At 43.4% G+C, this 17437-nt stretch overlaps 1 protein-coding gene across 1 annotated transcript in view; it reads right to left on the bottom strand.

The window, feature by feature from the left end:
• The window catches only part of TBC1D5 (TBC1 domain family member 5), a 603675-nt gene that overhangs the window by 242723 nt on the left and 343515 nt on the right, over nucleotides 1-17437 (bottom strand). Inside the window, exons 7-9 of the mRNA XM_044293280.1 lie at nucleotides 11344-11433; nucleotides 11182-11256; nucleotides 5643-5710 (exon numbers count right to left, since the gene is read on the bottom strand). Coding sequence (XP_044149215.1) covers nucleotides 5643-5710; nucleotides 11182-11256; nucleotides 11344-11433 — 233 coding nt within the window. The remainder of the gene's footprint in view (nucleotides 1-5642; nucleotides 5711-11181; nucleotides 11257-11343; nucleotides 11434-17437) is intronic.

Raw genomic sequence — 17437 nt, forward strand, 5'->3', positions numbered from 1 at the left:
AAAGCGCCTTTAGTTTAAAGGGGTTATGCCATATACTCATACTAAAAGTCCTGTGCAGCTCTTTCATAGAGCATCTGTCTATACCTCATTTATGCTGCTCCGTAAAGATATAAGTCAGGGACATGAACATGTGCAGTCACTGTGGGTAGAGATTCATGGAGCTAAAAACAACAATAAATTACTAATAGGAGTTTACTATAAACCACCTAATATACCAGAGTCCACAGAAAATCTACTACTAAACGAAATAGACAAGGCGGCAAATCATAATGAGGTGGTTATTATGGGGGACTTCAACTACCCAGATATAGACTGGGAAACTGGAACTTGTATCTCATAAAGGAAACAGGTTCTTGGCAATAACCAAAGACAATTACCTCTCCCAACTGGTTCAGGACCCGACTAGAGGGACGGCCATACACGACTTGGTATTAACCAATAGGCCTGACAGAACAACAGACGTGCAGGTTGGGGGACACCTGGGAAATAGTGACCATAAAGTAATAACCTTCCAATTATCATTCAAAAGAGCGTTTCTACAGGGAGGAACAAAAATACCAAACTTCAAAAAAGCTAAATTTAGCCAACTAAGAGAGGCCATAGGCCTAACTAAATGGTAAAAAGTCCTCAAAAATAAAAATACAGCCACAAAATGGGATATCTTTAAAAGCATCCTAAAATCTCATTGTGAGAGGTACATACCGTATGGGAATAAAAGGTTAAGGAACAAAAAGAAACCAATGTGGATAAATAGAACTGTAAAGAAAGCAATGAATGACAAAAAGAAAGCTTAAAAATCACTAAAACAGGAGGGTAGCACGGAAGCACTGAAAAACTATAAGGAAAAAAATAGAACATGTAAAAAACTAATAAAAGCGTCTAAACTAGAGACCGAGAGATTAATTGCCAAAGAGAGTAAAACTAACCCTAAAATGTTCTTCAATTATATAAATGTTAAAAAGTATAAATCTGAAGGTGTCAACCCTTTAAAGAGTAATGAGGGGGGAGTCGCAGAGAGCAACGAGGAGAAAGCAAAGCTGTTAAATATTTTTTTCTCTAATGTTTTCACCGAGGAAAATAAACTGTCAGATGAAATGCAGAATGTAAAAATAAATTCCCCATTAAAAGTCCCAGGATGAAGTACATTAGCGACTTAAAAAGATTAAAATAGACAAATCGCCAGGACCGGATGGCATACACCCCCGTATCCTAAGGGAATTAGGTAATGTCATAGCCAGACCCTTATTTCTGATATTTGCGGACTCTATACTGACAGGGAATGTCCCACAGGATTGGCGCATGGCAAATGTGGTGCCAATATTCAAAAAGGGGCCAAAAACAGAGCCTGGAAACTATAGGCCGGTAAGTTTAACATCTGTTGTGGGTAAACTGTTTGAAGGTTTTCTGAGAGATGCTATCTTAAAGCATCTCAACGGAAATAAGCAAATAACGCCATATCAGCATGGCTCCGTGAGGGATCGGTCATGCCAAACTAATTTAATCAGTTTCTATGAGGAGGAAAGTTCTAGACTTGACAGCAGCGAATCAATAAATGTCGTGTATCTGGACTTGTCCAAAGCATTTGACACTGTACCAAATAAAAGGTTAGTATATAAAATGAGAATGCTCGGACTGGGAGAAAACGTCTGTAAGTGGGTAAGTAACTGGCTCAATGATAGAAAACAGAGGGTGGTTATTAAGGGTACACACTCAGATTGGGTCACTGTCACTAGTGGGGTACCTCAGGGGTCAGTATTGGGCCCTGTTCTCTTCAATATATTTATTAATGATCTTGTAGAAGGCTTGCATAGTAAAGTATCAATTTTCGCAGATGACACTAAACTGTGTAAAGTAATTCACACGGTAGAGGACAGTATACTACTACAGAGGGATCTGGATAGATTGGAGGCTTGGGCAGATAAGTGGCAGATGAGGTTTAACACTGACAAATGTAAAGTTATGCAGATGGGAAGGAATAATGCAAGTCACCTGTACATATTAAAAGGTAAAACACTGGGTAACACTGACTTGGAAAAGGATCTAGAAATTTTTATAAACAGCAAACTAAGCTGCAAAAACCAGCGTCAGGCAGCTGCTGCCAAGGCCAATAAGATAATGGTTGCATCAAAATGCAGATCCGACAGTATATTCTAACACAGAGGCATTCCCATAGTGATGAGGACGCCTTAAGTTAGAATTTACTACGAACTGTGTACATGACTGCCCCCTGCTGCCTGGCAGCACCCGATCTCTTACAGGGGGCTGTGATCCGCACAATTAACCCCTCATGTGCAGCACCTGAGGGGTTAATTGTGCGTATCATAGTCCCCTGTAAGAGATCAGGTGCTGCCAGGCAGGAGGGAGCAGACAACCCTCCCTTTCCTGTATTACATTCAGTGGTGGCCAGTGCGGCCCCCCCCTGCCTCCCTCTCCTGTATTTAACTCAATGGTGGCCAGTGCGGCCCCCCTCCCTCCCCTGTATTTAACTCATTGGTGGCCAGTGCGGCCCCCCTCCCTCCCTCCCTCCCTCCCCTGTATTTAACTCATTGGTGGCCAGTGCGGCCTCCCCCCCTAATTAAAATCCCCCCCCCACACACACCCCCATCATTGGTGGCAGCGGAGAGTTCCAATCGGAGTCCTAGTTTAATCACTGGGGCTCCTATCGGTTACCATGGAAACCAGGATGCTACTGCAGTCCTGGCTTCCATGGTTACTTAGCAATTTAAGAAGCATTATACTTACCTGCTGCGCTGTCTGTGACCGGCCGGGCGCTCCTCCTACTGGTAAGTGAAAGGTCTGTGCTATAGGCAATGCGCCGCACAGACCTTTCACTTACCAGTAGGAGGAGCGCCCGGCCGGTCACAGACAGCGCAGCAGGTAAGTATAATGCTTCTAAAATTGCTAAGTAACCATGGAAGCCAGGACTGCAGTAGTGTCCTGGTTTCCATGGTAACCGATCGGAGCCCCAGCGATTAAACTGGGACTCTGATCGGAACTCTCCGCTGCCACCAATGATGGGGGGGAATTTTAATTGGGGGGGGGGCGCACTGGCCACCAATGAGTTAAATACATGGGAGGGAGGGGGGCCGCACTGCGGCACCTGAGGGGTTAATTGTGCTGATCACGGCCCCTGTAAGAGATCGGATGCTGCCAGGCAGCAGGGGGCAGTCATGTACACAGTTCTTAGTATATTCTAACTTGAAGCGTCCCCATCACTATGGGAACGCCTCTGTGTTAGAATATACTGTCAGATCTGAGTTTTGACGATCTAACTTAAATCCAATGGTATATTCTAACATAGAGGCGTTCCCATGGTGATGGGGACGCTTTAAGTTAAAATATACCATCGGATTGGAGAAAACTCAGAGCCTATGGTATATTAATAGGGACTCCTGACTACATTGAAAGTCAATGGGGGACGGATCCATTTGCAATTGCACCATATTGTGTCAACATCAAACGGATCCGTCCCCATTGACTTGCATTGTAAGTCAGGACGGATCCTTTGGCTCCGCACGGCCAGGCGGACACCAAATCGACTTTTTTCTTTAAGTCTGTGGATCCTCCAAAAATCAAGGAAGACCCACGGAAGAAAAAACAGACACGGATCACGGAACCCGTTTTTGCGGACCGTGAAAAAATACTGTCGTGTGCATGAGGCCTTACGGCAGTGAGACTATGGAACTCTCTGCCTGAGAAGGTGGTGATGGTGAGTACAATAAAGGAATTCAAGAGGGGCCTGGATGTATTCCTGTAGTGTAATAATATTACAGGCTATAGCTACTAGAGAGGGGTCGTTGATCCAGGGAGTTATTCTGATGCCTGATTGGAGTCGGGAAGGAATTTTTTATTCCCCTTAAGTGGGGAAAATTGGCTTCTACCTCACAGGATTTTTTTTAAGGGGTTGTCTCACTTCGGCAAGTGGCTTTTATCATGTAAAGTTAATACAAGGCACTTACTAAGTATTGTGATTATCCATTTTGCTTCCTTTGCTGGCTGGATTCATTTTTCCATCACATTATACACTGCTCATCTCCATGGTTATGACCATCCTTTAATCCATCAGTGGAGGTCGTGCTTGCACATTATAGGAAAAAGCACCAGCCTTTCTTGAGGCTGGAAACATGAGAGCACACATAGGCTAGTGTTTTTCCTAAAGTGTGAAAGCACGACCACAACTGATGGATTGCAGGGTGGTAGTAACCATGGAAACGAGCAGTGTATAATATGATGGAAAATTGAATCCAGCCAGCAAAGGAAGCAAAATGGACAATCACAATACATTAGTAAGTGCCTTGTATTAACTTTCTTTACATAATAAATGCAATTTGCTGAAGTGAGACAACCCCTTTAAAGCCACTCCTCTGTCCCCTTGATTTGATAGTAATCGCCCGTCTGTGTCGTACTTACCACTATCAGTGCATGATCAGTGCATCTGCACTATTATCCTCCACATGGTGGAGGAGACGATCGGCTTAGTTCAGGTGGAAGATTACATCATTGGCACATAATGCAATAATAATCTGGGGAATCAGAGGCAGCTGCACTGTGCATGCGCTGACAGTGTAAACTACGGCTCAGGAGTGAGATTACTGTCAATCTCAGGGATGGGGGAAGTGCAGAGATGAGGAGTGCACCAAATATCTAATTTATATATTTTAAAAAGTTGAGGAATGGCGCCACAGAGGAACATTTTGGGACATGGCGATACCTATGATCTTTTTTTTTATTTTATTATTATTTGGTTATTTTTACTTTTGATGTAAGGAATTTCATTTTTGATTTTAAACTTTTTTTTAAGTTCCCTGAGGAAACTTGAACATATGATCATCTGATCGCTTCTCTCATAGGAACATTGCTGTGGCAGGCCTTGGAGCATTTAGAAGGCCCAAAATTTGCCTCCATGTGGTTTATTTGTGCTGCTGGGGGTGGGTTCTGGACTGAATCAGTCTACTTACCCCTCTGACAGCATAGCCCCTTCATGTTTCCCTTGCAGAAGATGTCTACTCAGCTATACTGTTATAGGTTTGGCCTTTTCCCTGATAATCAGGGCAGAAAGCTATTTCTAATGGCTGCCAAGCAGGGGCAGAGGATCACTATGCATAGACCTAGCTGTGGGGAGAGTGACTGAGCATGTGTGTCCAGGGCTCAGCTCAAAACGTGGACATTCATATTGCGATACACTTTGAACACCAAGTGGAACAGCATTTAAATATGAAAACAAAGGTTGTTATTTTCATGATCTGTGCAATGAATGATATCAGATGGCGGGACTACTATTCAGGAATTAACTTGATTTGGTGCCGTCAGTAAAACATGACTTCAGTGATATGACGATAATTAATGATGTAGCAATATATGTCGCTATTTAGCAGGTTGGAATCACAACCAGATCGTTATGCTCTGCAAGGTCTTCAGAACAGTGGCTGCCGTCATCATGTACAAAAGTAGTCTCCAACATATGACTCCAGCTGTTGCAAAACTACAACTCCCAGCAATCTGATAATCTCCCAAAAGCTGGAAGGCCAAAGGATATGGATCACTAGTGTAGAGGATCAATAACTTTAGGTACTTCTTTTACATTGGGGTCCTAGAAGTTTCATGCTATGCATCTAGGCCTAAAACACCAAGTAGATACATACGTTCTTTTGACGTCCTGCTCAATCATCGCTCGGAGCTCTTTATCCTGAAAGAACCTATTCCACAGACTCTGTAAAAGAAAAATGAAGGTGGAAATGACCTGAGTGCACCGTTCTTCTAATAAATGTCATCTCAACAGCCAGTACATACAGTTTGCTGTCATCCTATAAGGTTACTCATACTGGAATGAGGGGTTATTAGTCCTACAGGGCAGCGCCATTTCTCACTTCTTGCAATAAATGCCATTTTTGAGTGAAAGGAAACAAATATTTTCGTCTTATCACCTTTAAAGGGGTTGAGTTAGAACAGGCATTAGAAGATATGAAAATAATGAAATAAAAAAATTATAGAAAGTTATACTCCCTTTTTCAACCTCCCCCTCCCTCTAGTGCCTCTGCTCCAACCCCCTCAGTTTGGCTTTGTTTTTGTGACTGCAGAGGTGACATGTATGCCACACGTGACTGCTGCAGCCAATCACTGACTTCAGCAGGGGTGTGCCAAATACTGCTGAGGCTAGTGATTGGCTGCAGTGCTCATGTGTGGTATGTGGGACGTCATCACTGTGATGACTACAGGAGCAAGTGGATCACAGTGGCAGTGTTCACCAGCGAACACATGCGGGCTGCCATCTTTAGTAAGGTAGACTCACCCGTCCGGTGATGCACAGGTAAGCCCTTAGCGGAGCGGAGGACAGACGGAGCCATACTGATACATTCTGAGCGGATCCGCATCCACTCAGAATGCATTAGGGCTGGACAGATCCGTTCAAGGACGCTTGTGAGAGCCTTCAAACGGAACTCACAAGCGGAGCCCCGAACGCAAGTGTGAAAGTAGCCTTAGACCGGCTCCCGGCACAGGTAAGGGCTTACCTGTGCATCACCGGACAGGTGAGTCTACCTTACTAAAGATGGCAGCCCGCATGTGTTCGCTGGCAAACACTGCGACTTGACCATCACTGCTTGTGAGTACACTGCAACAGCCCCACAATCAGATACACACTGACTGTATCACAAATTGCAATAATGCAGTCAGTTTTGGGTCAGGGAAGCCATGGTCGGTCCGGGAGATGCGGGCAAGACATGGACCAAGTTTCCCGGACCGGTTACAGTCATGTGCATGAGGCCTTATGCTGTCTTAAACCTGCATATGTTCTCCTAAAAATCAAGAGGCCTTACACAGGAGCCTTATTAGATATGCTACTAATATTGGTGTAGAGTAATAATGATTAGTTCACACACCACGGGCAGTTTAGTGGTAGGACCCCATGCGTGCTGAGACACCGTGACGTGGTGCATGAGGGGCTCCGATATGTTCCTGACTGGAAGATATTTGCAAAGTTCTCAGCTTTTAACATCGGCTTGAGGAATTAGCTAGTGTTGTCAGTTGCGTATCACTTTGGTGGATTTTTTGCAATGAATTGTGTATGTATATTTTTTCATCTGCACAATGTATCATTTTGTGTAAAATGTTCTTGTGGTGCATGCGGTCCGCCCCGGCATCCTCCATTGTACGCATTTTTTGCTGGGTACTGCCGTTGTCTGCGGACCGCATGCAGAGGAATTGCTCCCCCGGTTATAGATACGCTACAGTGTGTGGGTTTGGAGCATTTTCACCCATTTAGGCCACTTTTTTCAGTGAGTTTTTGTAATAGTGATTAGGTAAGACGATGCTTATGCCACTATGCTTACAAAATAGGATAACGACACGGTTAGGGCTTTTGCACATGACATTTTGGGTAACAGTACGTCCTGCCCTCTGTAGTACTGTGCTATCCTTGCCCGCAAAACTGAAGAATAGGACATGTTCTTTTTTGCAGGGCCACGGAACGGACATCGGGATGCAGACAACATACGGTCTGCTGTTCACATCTTTTACGGCCCATTGAAGTGAATGGGTCCGCATACGACCCACAAAAAATATGGATCGTATGCGGACAAAAACCACAGTTGTGTGCATGAGCACTTAAACTGATTAAACCGTCTGTCCTGTGTAAAGGGTAACTCCTCAGCTACTTAAGGGTATGTTCACATGAAGGAAATAGATATCTGAAAAATCCAATGAACATCTGCAATGGAATCTATGGCAGAAACCTGAGGCTGACCCTCGGAATATCTGCAATGGATTTGCATCTGTACATGCTGAAACCTTTTGAGAAAAAGAAAAAAAGAACAAGAAACGCCATGTGAACACACCCTAAAGTCTCATTCACACGTCAGTGTTCGGTCAGTGATTTTGAGCCCAAACCAGGTGCAGGTCAGGAATACAGAACAGGTGCAGATCTTTCCCTTGTACCATATGTCTGTGGAGGCTCCAATCCTGGTTTTGGCTCACAATCACTGATGGAAATCACTGACCGAAACCCTGATGTGTGAATGAGGCTTAAGGGTGCTGCCACACGTTGACGTAGTGCTGCTTTTTGTATTCGGCAAAAGAATAATAATAAAAAAAAAAAAAAAAAAACACATAAAAAATGCGAGCGGCCTTAGAACAACATATCTGCGTTTATGCTGTCTCTCCTTCCAGCAAAGGAAAGAAAAGCAAATCACACACAATACAGTCAGGTCCATAAATATTGGGACATTGACACAATTCTAACATTTTTGGCTCTATACACCACCACAATATATTTGAAATGAAACGAACAAGATGTGCTTTACCTGCAGACTGTCAGCTTTATTTTGAGGGTATTGATATCCAAATCAGGTGAACGGTTCAGGAATTACAACAGTTTGCATATGTGCCTCCCACTTGTTAAGGGACCAAAAGTAATAGGACAATTGGCTTCACCGCGCCATGGTTCCATGGCCAGGTGTGTGTTGTTCCCTCATTATCCCAAATACAATGAGCATATAAAAGATCCAGAGTTCATTTCAAGTGTGCTATTTGCATTTGGAATCTGTTGCTGTCAACTCTCAAGATGAGATCCAAAGAGCTGTCCCTATCAGTGAAGCAAGCCATCATTAGGCTGAAGAAACACAACAAACCCATCAGAGAGATAGCAAAAAAAATAGGCGTGGCCAAAACAACTGTTTGGAACATTCTTTAAAAAAAGGAACGCAACGGTGAGCTCAGCAACACCAAAAGTCGCGGAAGACCACGGAAAACAACTGTGGCGGATGACCGAAGAATTCTTTCCCTGGTGAGGAAAACACCCTTCACAACAGTTGGCCAGATCAAGAACACTCTCCAGGAGGTAGGTGTATGTGTGTCAAAGTCAACAATCAAGAGCATACTTCACCAGAGTGAATACAGAGGGTTCACCACAAGATGTAAACCAATGGTGAGCCTCAAAAACAGGAAGGCCAGATTAGAGTTTGCCAAACGACATCTAAAAAAGCCTTCACAGTTCTGGAACAACATCCTATGGACAGATGAGACCAAGATCAACTTGTACCAGAGTGATGGGAAGAGAAGAGTATGGAGAAGGAAAGGAACTGCTCATGATCCTAAGCATACCACCTCATCAGTGAAGCATGGTGGTGGTAGTGTCATGGCGTGGGCATGTATGGCTGCCAATGGAACTGGTTATCTTATTTATTGATGAAGGGACTGCTGACAAAAGCAGCAGGATGAATTCTGAAGCGTTTCGGGCAATATTATCTGCTCATATTCAGCCAAATGCTTCAGAACTCATTGGACGGTGCTTCACAGTGCAGATGGACAATGACCCAAAGCATACTGCAAAAGCAACCAAAGAGTTTTTTAAGGGAAGGAAGTGGAATGTTATGCAATGGCCAAGTCAATCACCTGACCTGAATCTGATTGAGCATGCATTTCACTTGCTGAAAACAAAACTGAAGGGAAAATGCCGCAAGAACAACCGGGAACTGAAGACAGTTGCAGTAGAGGCCTGGCAGAGCATCACCAGGGATGAAACCCAGCATCTGGTGATGTCTATGCGTTCCAGACTTCAGGCTGTAATTGACTGCAAGGGATTTGCAACCAAGTATTAAAAAGTGAAAGTTTGATTTATGATTATTATTATGTCCCATTACTTTTGGTCCCTTAACAAGTGGGAGATACATATGCAAACTGTTGTAATTCCTACACCGTTCACCTGATTTGGATGTAAATACCCTCAAATTAAAGCTGACATTCTGCAGCTAAAGCACATCTTGTTTGTTTCATTTCAAATCCATTGTGGTGGTGTATAGAGCCAAAGATGTTAGAATTGTGTCGATGTCCCAATATTTATAGACCTGACTGTAATTACAAAATTGGGTTATATAAATGTAATTTAAGTCTGCTGTGTGTTTTCCTTTGCTGGAAGAAAACGCAGAATTTTTTTTTTTTTTTTGCATTAAAAACGCAGCACCGCTGCAACAAGTGACAGCACCTCAAAGGGCTGCCAGACTAGTGCATGTTAACCACAATCATTTCTATGTAGAGCTCATTGCTCCACGGATGCCAACCACCTGAAATGCAAGCAAGGCCTTCGCTTGTTTCGTAAAGTATATTCACATGAGGCAGATTTAATGCAGACTTTTCTGCAACTGAAAATCAGTCCCACTCATTTGAATAGGTTGATTCTGAGTGGCCCACTGAGCTGAATGGGACAGCCACAAAAATGTTCCAACAAATATGCCCCATGTGAATATACACTTAAAAGCCAGGACTACGTTTAAAGGTCTTGTCCACTTCCTATTAGAAGGGTACCTCAATACTAAGCTGATCACAGAAACCCATGCAATCACCTGTAGTCTAACAGGCGTTCAGTTCCTAAGCAGCACCATCCCAGTGGAGATGAAGCATTATTGTCTTCTCATCTTAATAAATAGTCTGTCCATTTCATGAGAAGACGTGTCAGGTCCTCCAAAGTAGTAGAATCGCTTTGTAGGTGACAGTCCACTGCTCCACCACTGCCACTGCGATGGTTTCTGCTTGCTTTGCTGAAGCAATGACATGCTCCAACCTGACCACTGCAGCCAATCATTGGCCTCAGAGGTCATGTGCTTTACAAGGCAGAGGCCAGTGATTGATTGAAGTGGTCGAAACAAAAGCCATCAGTGATCACCTGAGAATATTGCTGGAGCAGCAGGTGATCTGACAAGTGAATATTGGTTCTGTTATTTTAATGCTATTTCTTAACACTGGCCAAATTATTCATTCTTGTAAACCCCTTAAACGTCAGTATTTAGGAAGACTGTTTGGTGAAGGCAGCTGCACCCTACACATAGGCCTTAGGCCGGGTTCACATCTGTGTTGTGAACTCCAGCACTGTAATCTGATCACTGTATTCAGCTTTCAGCCGGACATAAAATGTTACACGCAACATTTGTTGTGTGGCCGAAAGTTGGCATATATGCCGGAAAGCGTCCGGATTACTACCAGATCCCATTAGAGTGAATGCGGATCCAGTGGTGCACGGTGGTGTCCGGCTATGCCAGATACGGTGAACTCCGCTGGCTGTTTCTCCACCGGAACAGGCTGCCGGAGTCCACGGTGCAGATGTGAACCAGCCTCCGTCAGGTTTTTACTGGTGTATGTAATGCAACATTGTGTTGGGTTGTCTTCTATTCAGCAGTCTTGAGGCCGACTTACCCCCTCATCCTGTGACAAAGGATTATTTATCATTAAGTCCTGCTGTCCGGCAGCTTTCCTGGGATTTGTAATATGCTAAAATAAGACAAACACAACGTTACATTTCTCTCAATTAGACACTGTTTCAAAGCAGAGCGGGATAATCGTGAAAATATCACTTACTATTTCCTTAATCTTTTTATACCACGTTCTTAACTCTGCCGTTTTACTTATCCATTGGCTTCTGTCTTGGGGTAAAACATTTAGAAACAGCTGCCAATAAAAAATGGAAATGTGTTGCAAACAAGCTTAGGAAAGGACACTGATTATCAGGGGAACAATGCAATACAGTGAGAATAAAATTGCAGGAACGTAGAAAAAAGGCGAACATAAGCAGTACGGATAATAAGTTTGATAGGTGGCACTCCAGGACAGCTCTCAAAAACTTCACGCTGGGATGCTACAGTTGTGGACAACTAACACTTGTAAGCTTGGGTCATGATGACAGGTACTTCAGATTCACCAACAGCATTGGACCGGCCCACCAGTGTACCGAAGGATCCTCCAGTGGGATCAGGCTCCGATACCCTAAGTGTGCCCTGAGAATACCATATGGGTCGCGATCACGCCTATCTGGAAGCCCCAAAATGTGTTAGGCCTGATGGATGCTTTAGTGATTCCACACTACTGCTTCTGTTCAACAGAAATATGGAGGAAGACTGTGCTGATGCCTGTAACTAGACTTTAGCACAGTCTTTAGGATGCTGCCATTCCAAGGCTGATCAGTGATGGCAAAGAGACCTTTCATTCATCTACCAGGAAGTAGGGAGCAGTAGGGACAGCAGTAGTGTCAGGAGGCAGTAGATCAGAGAGGATGAGTTTAGCTTCTTTTTTTAGTTTTAACAATCTGTGAGCCATATATCCAGCATAACCGCCGCATACAGCGAGGACAGCTGCTAGATGGGATGGGAGTGACTCAATAAGGTCTTGGTAGGTGGTCATAGGTATCTGGAGCCATGCTGACTGCAGTGCATCCCGCAGCTGCTGGAGGGTGATTGAGTGAGGATCCATAGAGCGAACACTGATCTAGGTGGTCCCACAGATGCTCCAATAGGGTTCAAGTCTGGGAAACTGGGGTGCCAGGGAAGTCTTGATCACACTCTTCCAACTAATGTCTAACATTTCAAGCGATATGACATGTCACATTGTCTTGCTAGAAGATCCCATCCACACCAAAGAACACAATCATCATGTATGGGTGTACATGATCATTCTAGAAAGATTGGATTCATATCCAAATAAGTTGAGAGTGCCTTCCACATGGATGAATGGTTCTAGAGAATGCAACGAAAACATTCCTCAGACCAGAACATTGCCACCACCAGCAGTGGTTGCAGGGTGTTTATTCTCTGGTGTTTCTCGCCTGACACCAATGTCCATCCCTTTGATGAGGAGGAACTCCACAGATCAAAAAGTGATGTGTTTATTAGGGCATCAATGTAAAATCCTGCTCAAATATTGCAACTTGAAAGCACTCATGTATGCATTTATTAGTTCCCTTGTGTGTATATCATTTTTTAGTGGTCAAAACGCCAGCATTTTTAACGGTGCTCTCACAGTAGATGCCAGCATAGCCTTGGTGCAAATAAACCAGGACAAAAAATGACATGTTGGAATATCAGCATACTTTGAAATGGTCCCTAACTTTTCACACAATTTTTAAGGTATTTATAGTAAGGATGAGATTCTAACAGTTCGCAATTCGTTCTGAATTCAAAAAGTTCAGATTCACACGAGGTTGAATTTTTGTGATATGGTTTGGGCAAGAGAGACATGAGCCCAGTATGCTGTGGGAGAGAATGGTCTGCCTTTCATCTGTCTGTTGATGCAGCCCAGCGGACGCGCTCCTGCAGTGAGGGAAAGTCACATACCCATTTTATCCCCTTCAATTCCCAGCTCTGTTACTACCTGAGCAGCGCAAATGCCAACTGTGCATGCGCTGCTACATTTCCAAGTGTACCGCTGATGTTACATGCACTGACAGGGAATGTCCCACAGGATTGGCGCATGGCAAATGTAGTGCCAATATTCAAAAAGGGTCCAAAAACAGAGCCTGGAAACTATAGGCCGGTAAGTTTAACATCTGTTGTGGGTAAACTATTTGAAGGTTTTCTGAGAGATGCTATCTTAGAGCATCTCAACGGAAATAAGCAAATAACGCCATATCAGCATGGCTTCGTGAGGGATCGGTCATGCCAAACTAATTTAATCAGTTTCTATGAGGAGGTAAGTTCTAGACTTGACAGCGGCGAATCAATGGATGTCGTATATCTGGACTTCTCCAAAGCATTTGACATTGTACCACATAAAAGGTTAGTATAGTAAAATGAGAATGCTCGGACTGGGAGAAAATGTCTGTATGTGGGTAAGTAACTGGCTCAATGATAGAAAACAGAGGGTGGTTATTAACGGTACACACTCAGATTGGGTCACTGTCACTAGTGGGGTACCTCAGGGGTCAGTATCGGGCCCTATTCGCTTCAATATATTTATTAATGATCTTGTAGAAGGCTTGCATAGTAAAGTATCAATTTTCGCAGATGACACTAAACTGTGAAAAGTAATTTACACTGATGAGGACAGTATACTGCTACAGAGGGATCTGGATAGACTGGAGGCTTGGGCAGATAAGTGGCAGATGAGGTTTAACACTGACAAATGTAAAGTTATGCACATGGGAAGGAATAATGCAAGTCACCCATACATACTAAATGGTAAAACACTGGGTAACACTGATATGGAAAAGGATCTAGGAATTTTAATAAACAGCAAACTAAGCTGCAAAAACCAGTGTCGGGCAGCTGCTGCCAAGGCCAATAAGATAATGGGTTGCATCAGAAGGGGCATAGATGCCCGTGATAAGAACATAGTCCTACCACTTTACAAATCGCTAGTCAGACCACACATGGAGTACTGTGTACAGTTCTGGGCTCCTGTAAACTAGGCAGACATAGCAGAGCTGCAGAGGGTCCAGAGGAGGGCAACTAAAGTAATAACTGGAATGGGGCAACTACAGTACCCTGAAAGATTATCAAAATTAAGGCTATTCACTTTAGAAAAAAGACGACTGAGGGGAGATCTAATTAATATGTATAAATATATCAGGGGTCAGTACAGAGATCTATCCCATCATCTATTTATCCCCAGGACTGTGACTGTGACGAGGGGACATCCTCTGCGTCTGGAGGAAAGAAGGTTTGTACACAAACATAGAAGAGGATTCTTTACGGTAAGAGCAGAGAGACTATGGAACTCTCTGCCTGAGGAGGTGGTGATGGCTGAGTACAATAAAGGAATTCAAGCTGGGCCTGGATGTAATTCTGGAGCGTAATAATATTGCAGGCTATAGCTACTAGAGAGGGGTCGTTGATCCAGGGAGTTATTCTGATGGCCTGATTGGAGTCCGGAAGGAATTTTTAATTCCCCTAAAGTGGGGAAAATTGGCTTCTACCTCACAGTTTTTTGTTTTTTTTTTTCCTTCCTCTGGATCAACTTGCAGGATAACAGGCCGAACTGGATGGACAAATGTCTTTTTTCGGCCTTATGTACTATGTTACTATGTTACTGCAGTGGGAGCTACTAAAATAGCAGAGAGCCAGACCACTTCACTGTTTCAGGGCCATCTGGTGCTTGGGGTTTAGTCCCATCTAATGGCGAGATGAGACAACCCCTTTAAAAATCATATACCCTTGTGTTACAGACTTACATAAAGTGTGCATATAAAAATTAGATTGCTTTTTTTCTCTGCTATCTGTCTAGCCCCCCATATCATGTTTGGGTGGGGCTCATTTCAGTGTTCACAATAGGCATCAGAAAGTCTATGTACACCGCTAAATATACTGTGAGCTATTATAGTTAACACATTAGGGCATGGCTCGGTGTATGCTGCGTGATCTTACCAATCAGTATTCCTCCCCTCTGATAACTCTCCGCTAGACATCTCCTATAATCACCGATGGCAGACAGAATGTTTTACTGCCCGCTCATCACATGTTCTGCAGAGATAGGTATTTTTGGAATAATAAATTCAGAACTTAGAAATATTAGTGTTCAGAGAATTGGGAGATTAATCAGACGTAATTCATTTAAAAGATTGTTTCTGCTATAATTTATGGTCCTTGCTAAGGCAAAGCGTTGAGCGCACTTTTTAACTCATTCTTCTGGAGGAACCACGTGTCTTACCACTCAATACCTAATCATTCATAGTGCAAGTGTGAAGAGTAATGGCATCCCTCAAAAACCTATTTACAAAGACAATGGGGCAGATTTACTCGCCCTGCTTAACATGTAGACTAGATACTGTAAAGATGCACCAGATTTATCTCAGTGCCTCAGGCTAGATAAGTTTGCTGCTTGGCTAAGTTTACACCAATTATTATTAGTTGGCTTGCTTTGCCCCAGCCATGTACCTTTCCGCTCAGGGTACTTTCACACTAGCGTTATTATTTTCCGGCATAGAGTTCCGTCCTAAGGGCTCTATACCGGAAATAAATTGATCAGTTTTATCCCCATGCATTCTGGATAGAGAGTAATCCGTTCAGGATGCACCAGCATGTCTTCAGTTCAGTCTTTTTGACTGTTCAGGATGGATATAACACCGCAGCATGCTACGGTTTTATCTCCGGCCAAAAATCCGGAACACTTGCCGGAATGCCGGATCCGGCATTTTTTTTCATAGGACTGTATTAGTGCCGCAATGTCAGATGACACCTTTTTTCTGGATGACACCTGAAAGACGGCTCCGGCATTTCAATGCATTTGTAAGACGGATCGGGATCCTGATCAGTCTTACAAATGCCATCAGTTGGCATACTTTTTGACGGATCCTGCCTGCCGGATTCCTCTGCCGCAAGTGTGAAAGTACCCTAAGCTGCACCTCCTTGTCAAGCTGGGCAAAAATAAACTATTGGATAAATGTACAGTAAGGCTTTGTTCATATTTTTTATTTCCACTTTTTATTTTTTGATGTTGTGCTCTGACATAGGCGGAAATATCGGAAGAGCTGTTTCCATCAAATAACAGAAACAAGTGGTGCCATATGGACCTTATTGACTATAAGGGGGTCTGTCAGGAAGCCCATTTTTTACTGGTCAAAATCCAGCATTTTTAAAGGCACCTCTATGACAGATGTGAACATACCCTTAGTGGAAGTAAACAGGACAAAAAAAAAATGATATGTTATAGGTTATGTTGGGTAATATGTTATGTGATATGTTGGAATATCTTTCAAACCAGGATCTGGATCTGAATAATTTTGAAATTGCATGTATTTAAAAATGTAGTATCGCCAGTGAGTTAGGGCTGCATTGCCCTAGCACAGGGATCAGCAACCTTCGGCACTCCAGCTGTTGTGAAACTACATTTACCAGCATGCTCAATTCATATCTATGTGAGTTCTTAGAAGAGCAGAGCAAGTATGCATGCTGGGAGTTGTAGTTTCACAACAGCTGGAGTGCAGGAGGTTGCCTACCTCTGCCCTAGCAGATGAGCCAAAGAATTGTTGGGAGGGAAGTGTTCCTTCCCGACAATCGCCTGCCTGTTAGGAGACCTCTGTTATTACATGCAGTGATCTCCTCCTCAGTATGGGAAGGAATTATCACTGATGCCATTGCTCATCTCCATACAGAATTAAATCTATCTATATAGCAAAACCTGCTATCTGTCCTTTTCCCAAATTCTTTGTCCAGTTTACTGAGATGGCAGCACAGGCTCAGTTCCATCTTTCAACTGCCACCAGCTGCAGCAGAAGGGGCACGCCCATTGAGCTGCCAGCTTGGAATAAATTCAGCCGAACAATTGGAGCAATGAACGAGGAGATCTCTGGATCCATGTGAGTTACAGAACTGGTTCCAAGTTTGTTACAAAGAGAATGCCATGTCCTATAGATGCCATTTTCATTTTTTACATTACTTGTGATACAATCCCTTTGCGTTGCAAGATTCAAAGGTGGACTTCACAATCTCCAGTAGGTCACAGTGATGTACTATCCTCCCCTAATATGTTTATTACTATACTATATGGATGTCATAGATAGAAGATTCTTTAGAACATGGATAACATAGGCAGTGATATCCCACCGCAGGGATAACAAGCACAGAGGTCATAGTACTCGTATATTACACAGAACAGAAGATGTCACAGCATAGGGCTAATGACCAAAGTAACAGCACAGTACAGGGATTACACACCCAGACAGAAAATACTAAACTCCCAGAAA

This window comes from Bufo gargarizans, chromosome 5, assembly GCF_014858855.1.
Source record: "Bufo gargarizans isolate SCDJY-AF-19 chromosome 5, ASM1485885v1, whole genome shotgun sequence".
In the NCBI taxonomy this organism is placed as follows: domain Eukaryota; kingdom Metazoa; phylum Chordata; class Amphibia; order Anura; family Bufonidae; genus Bufo; species Bufo gargarizans.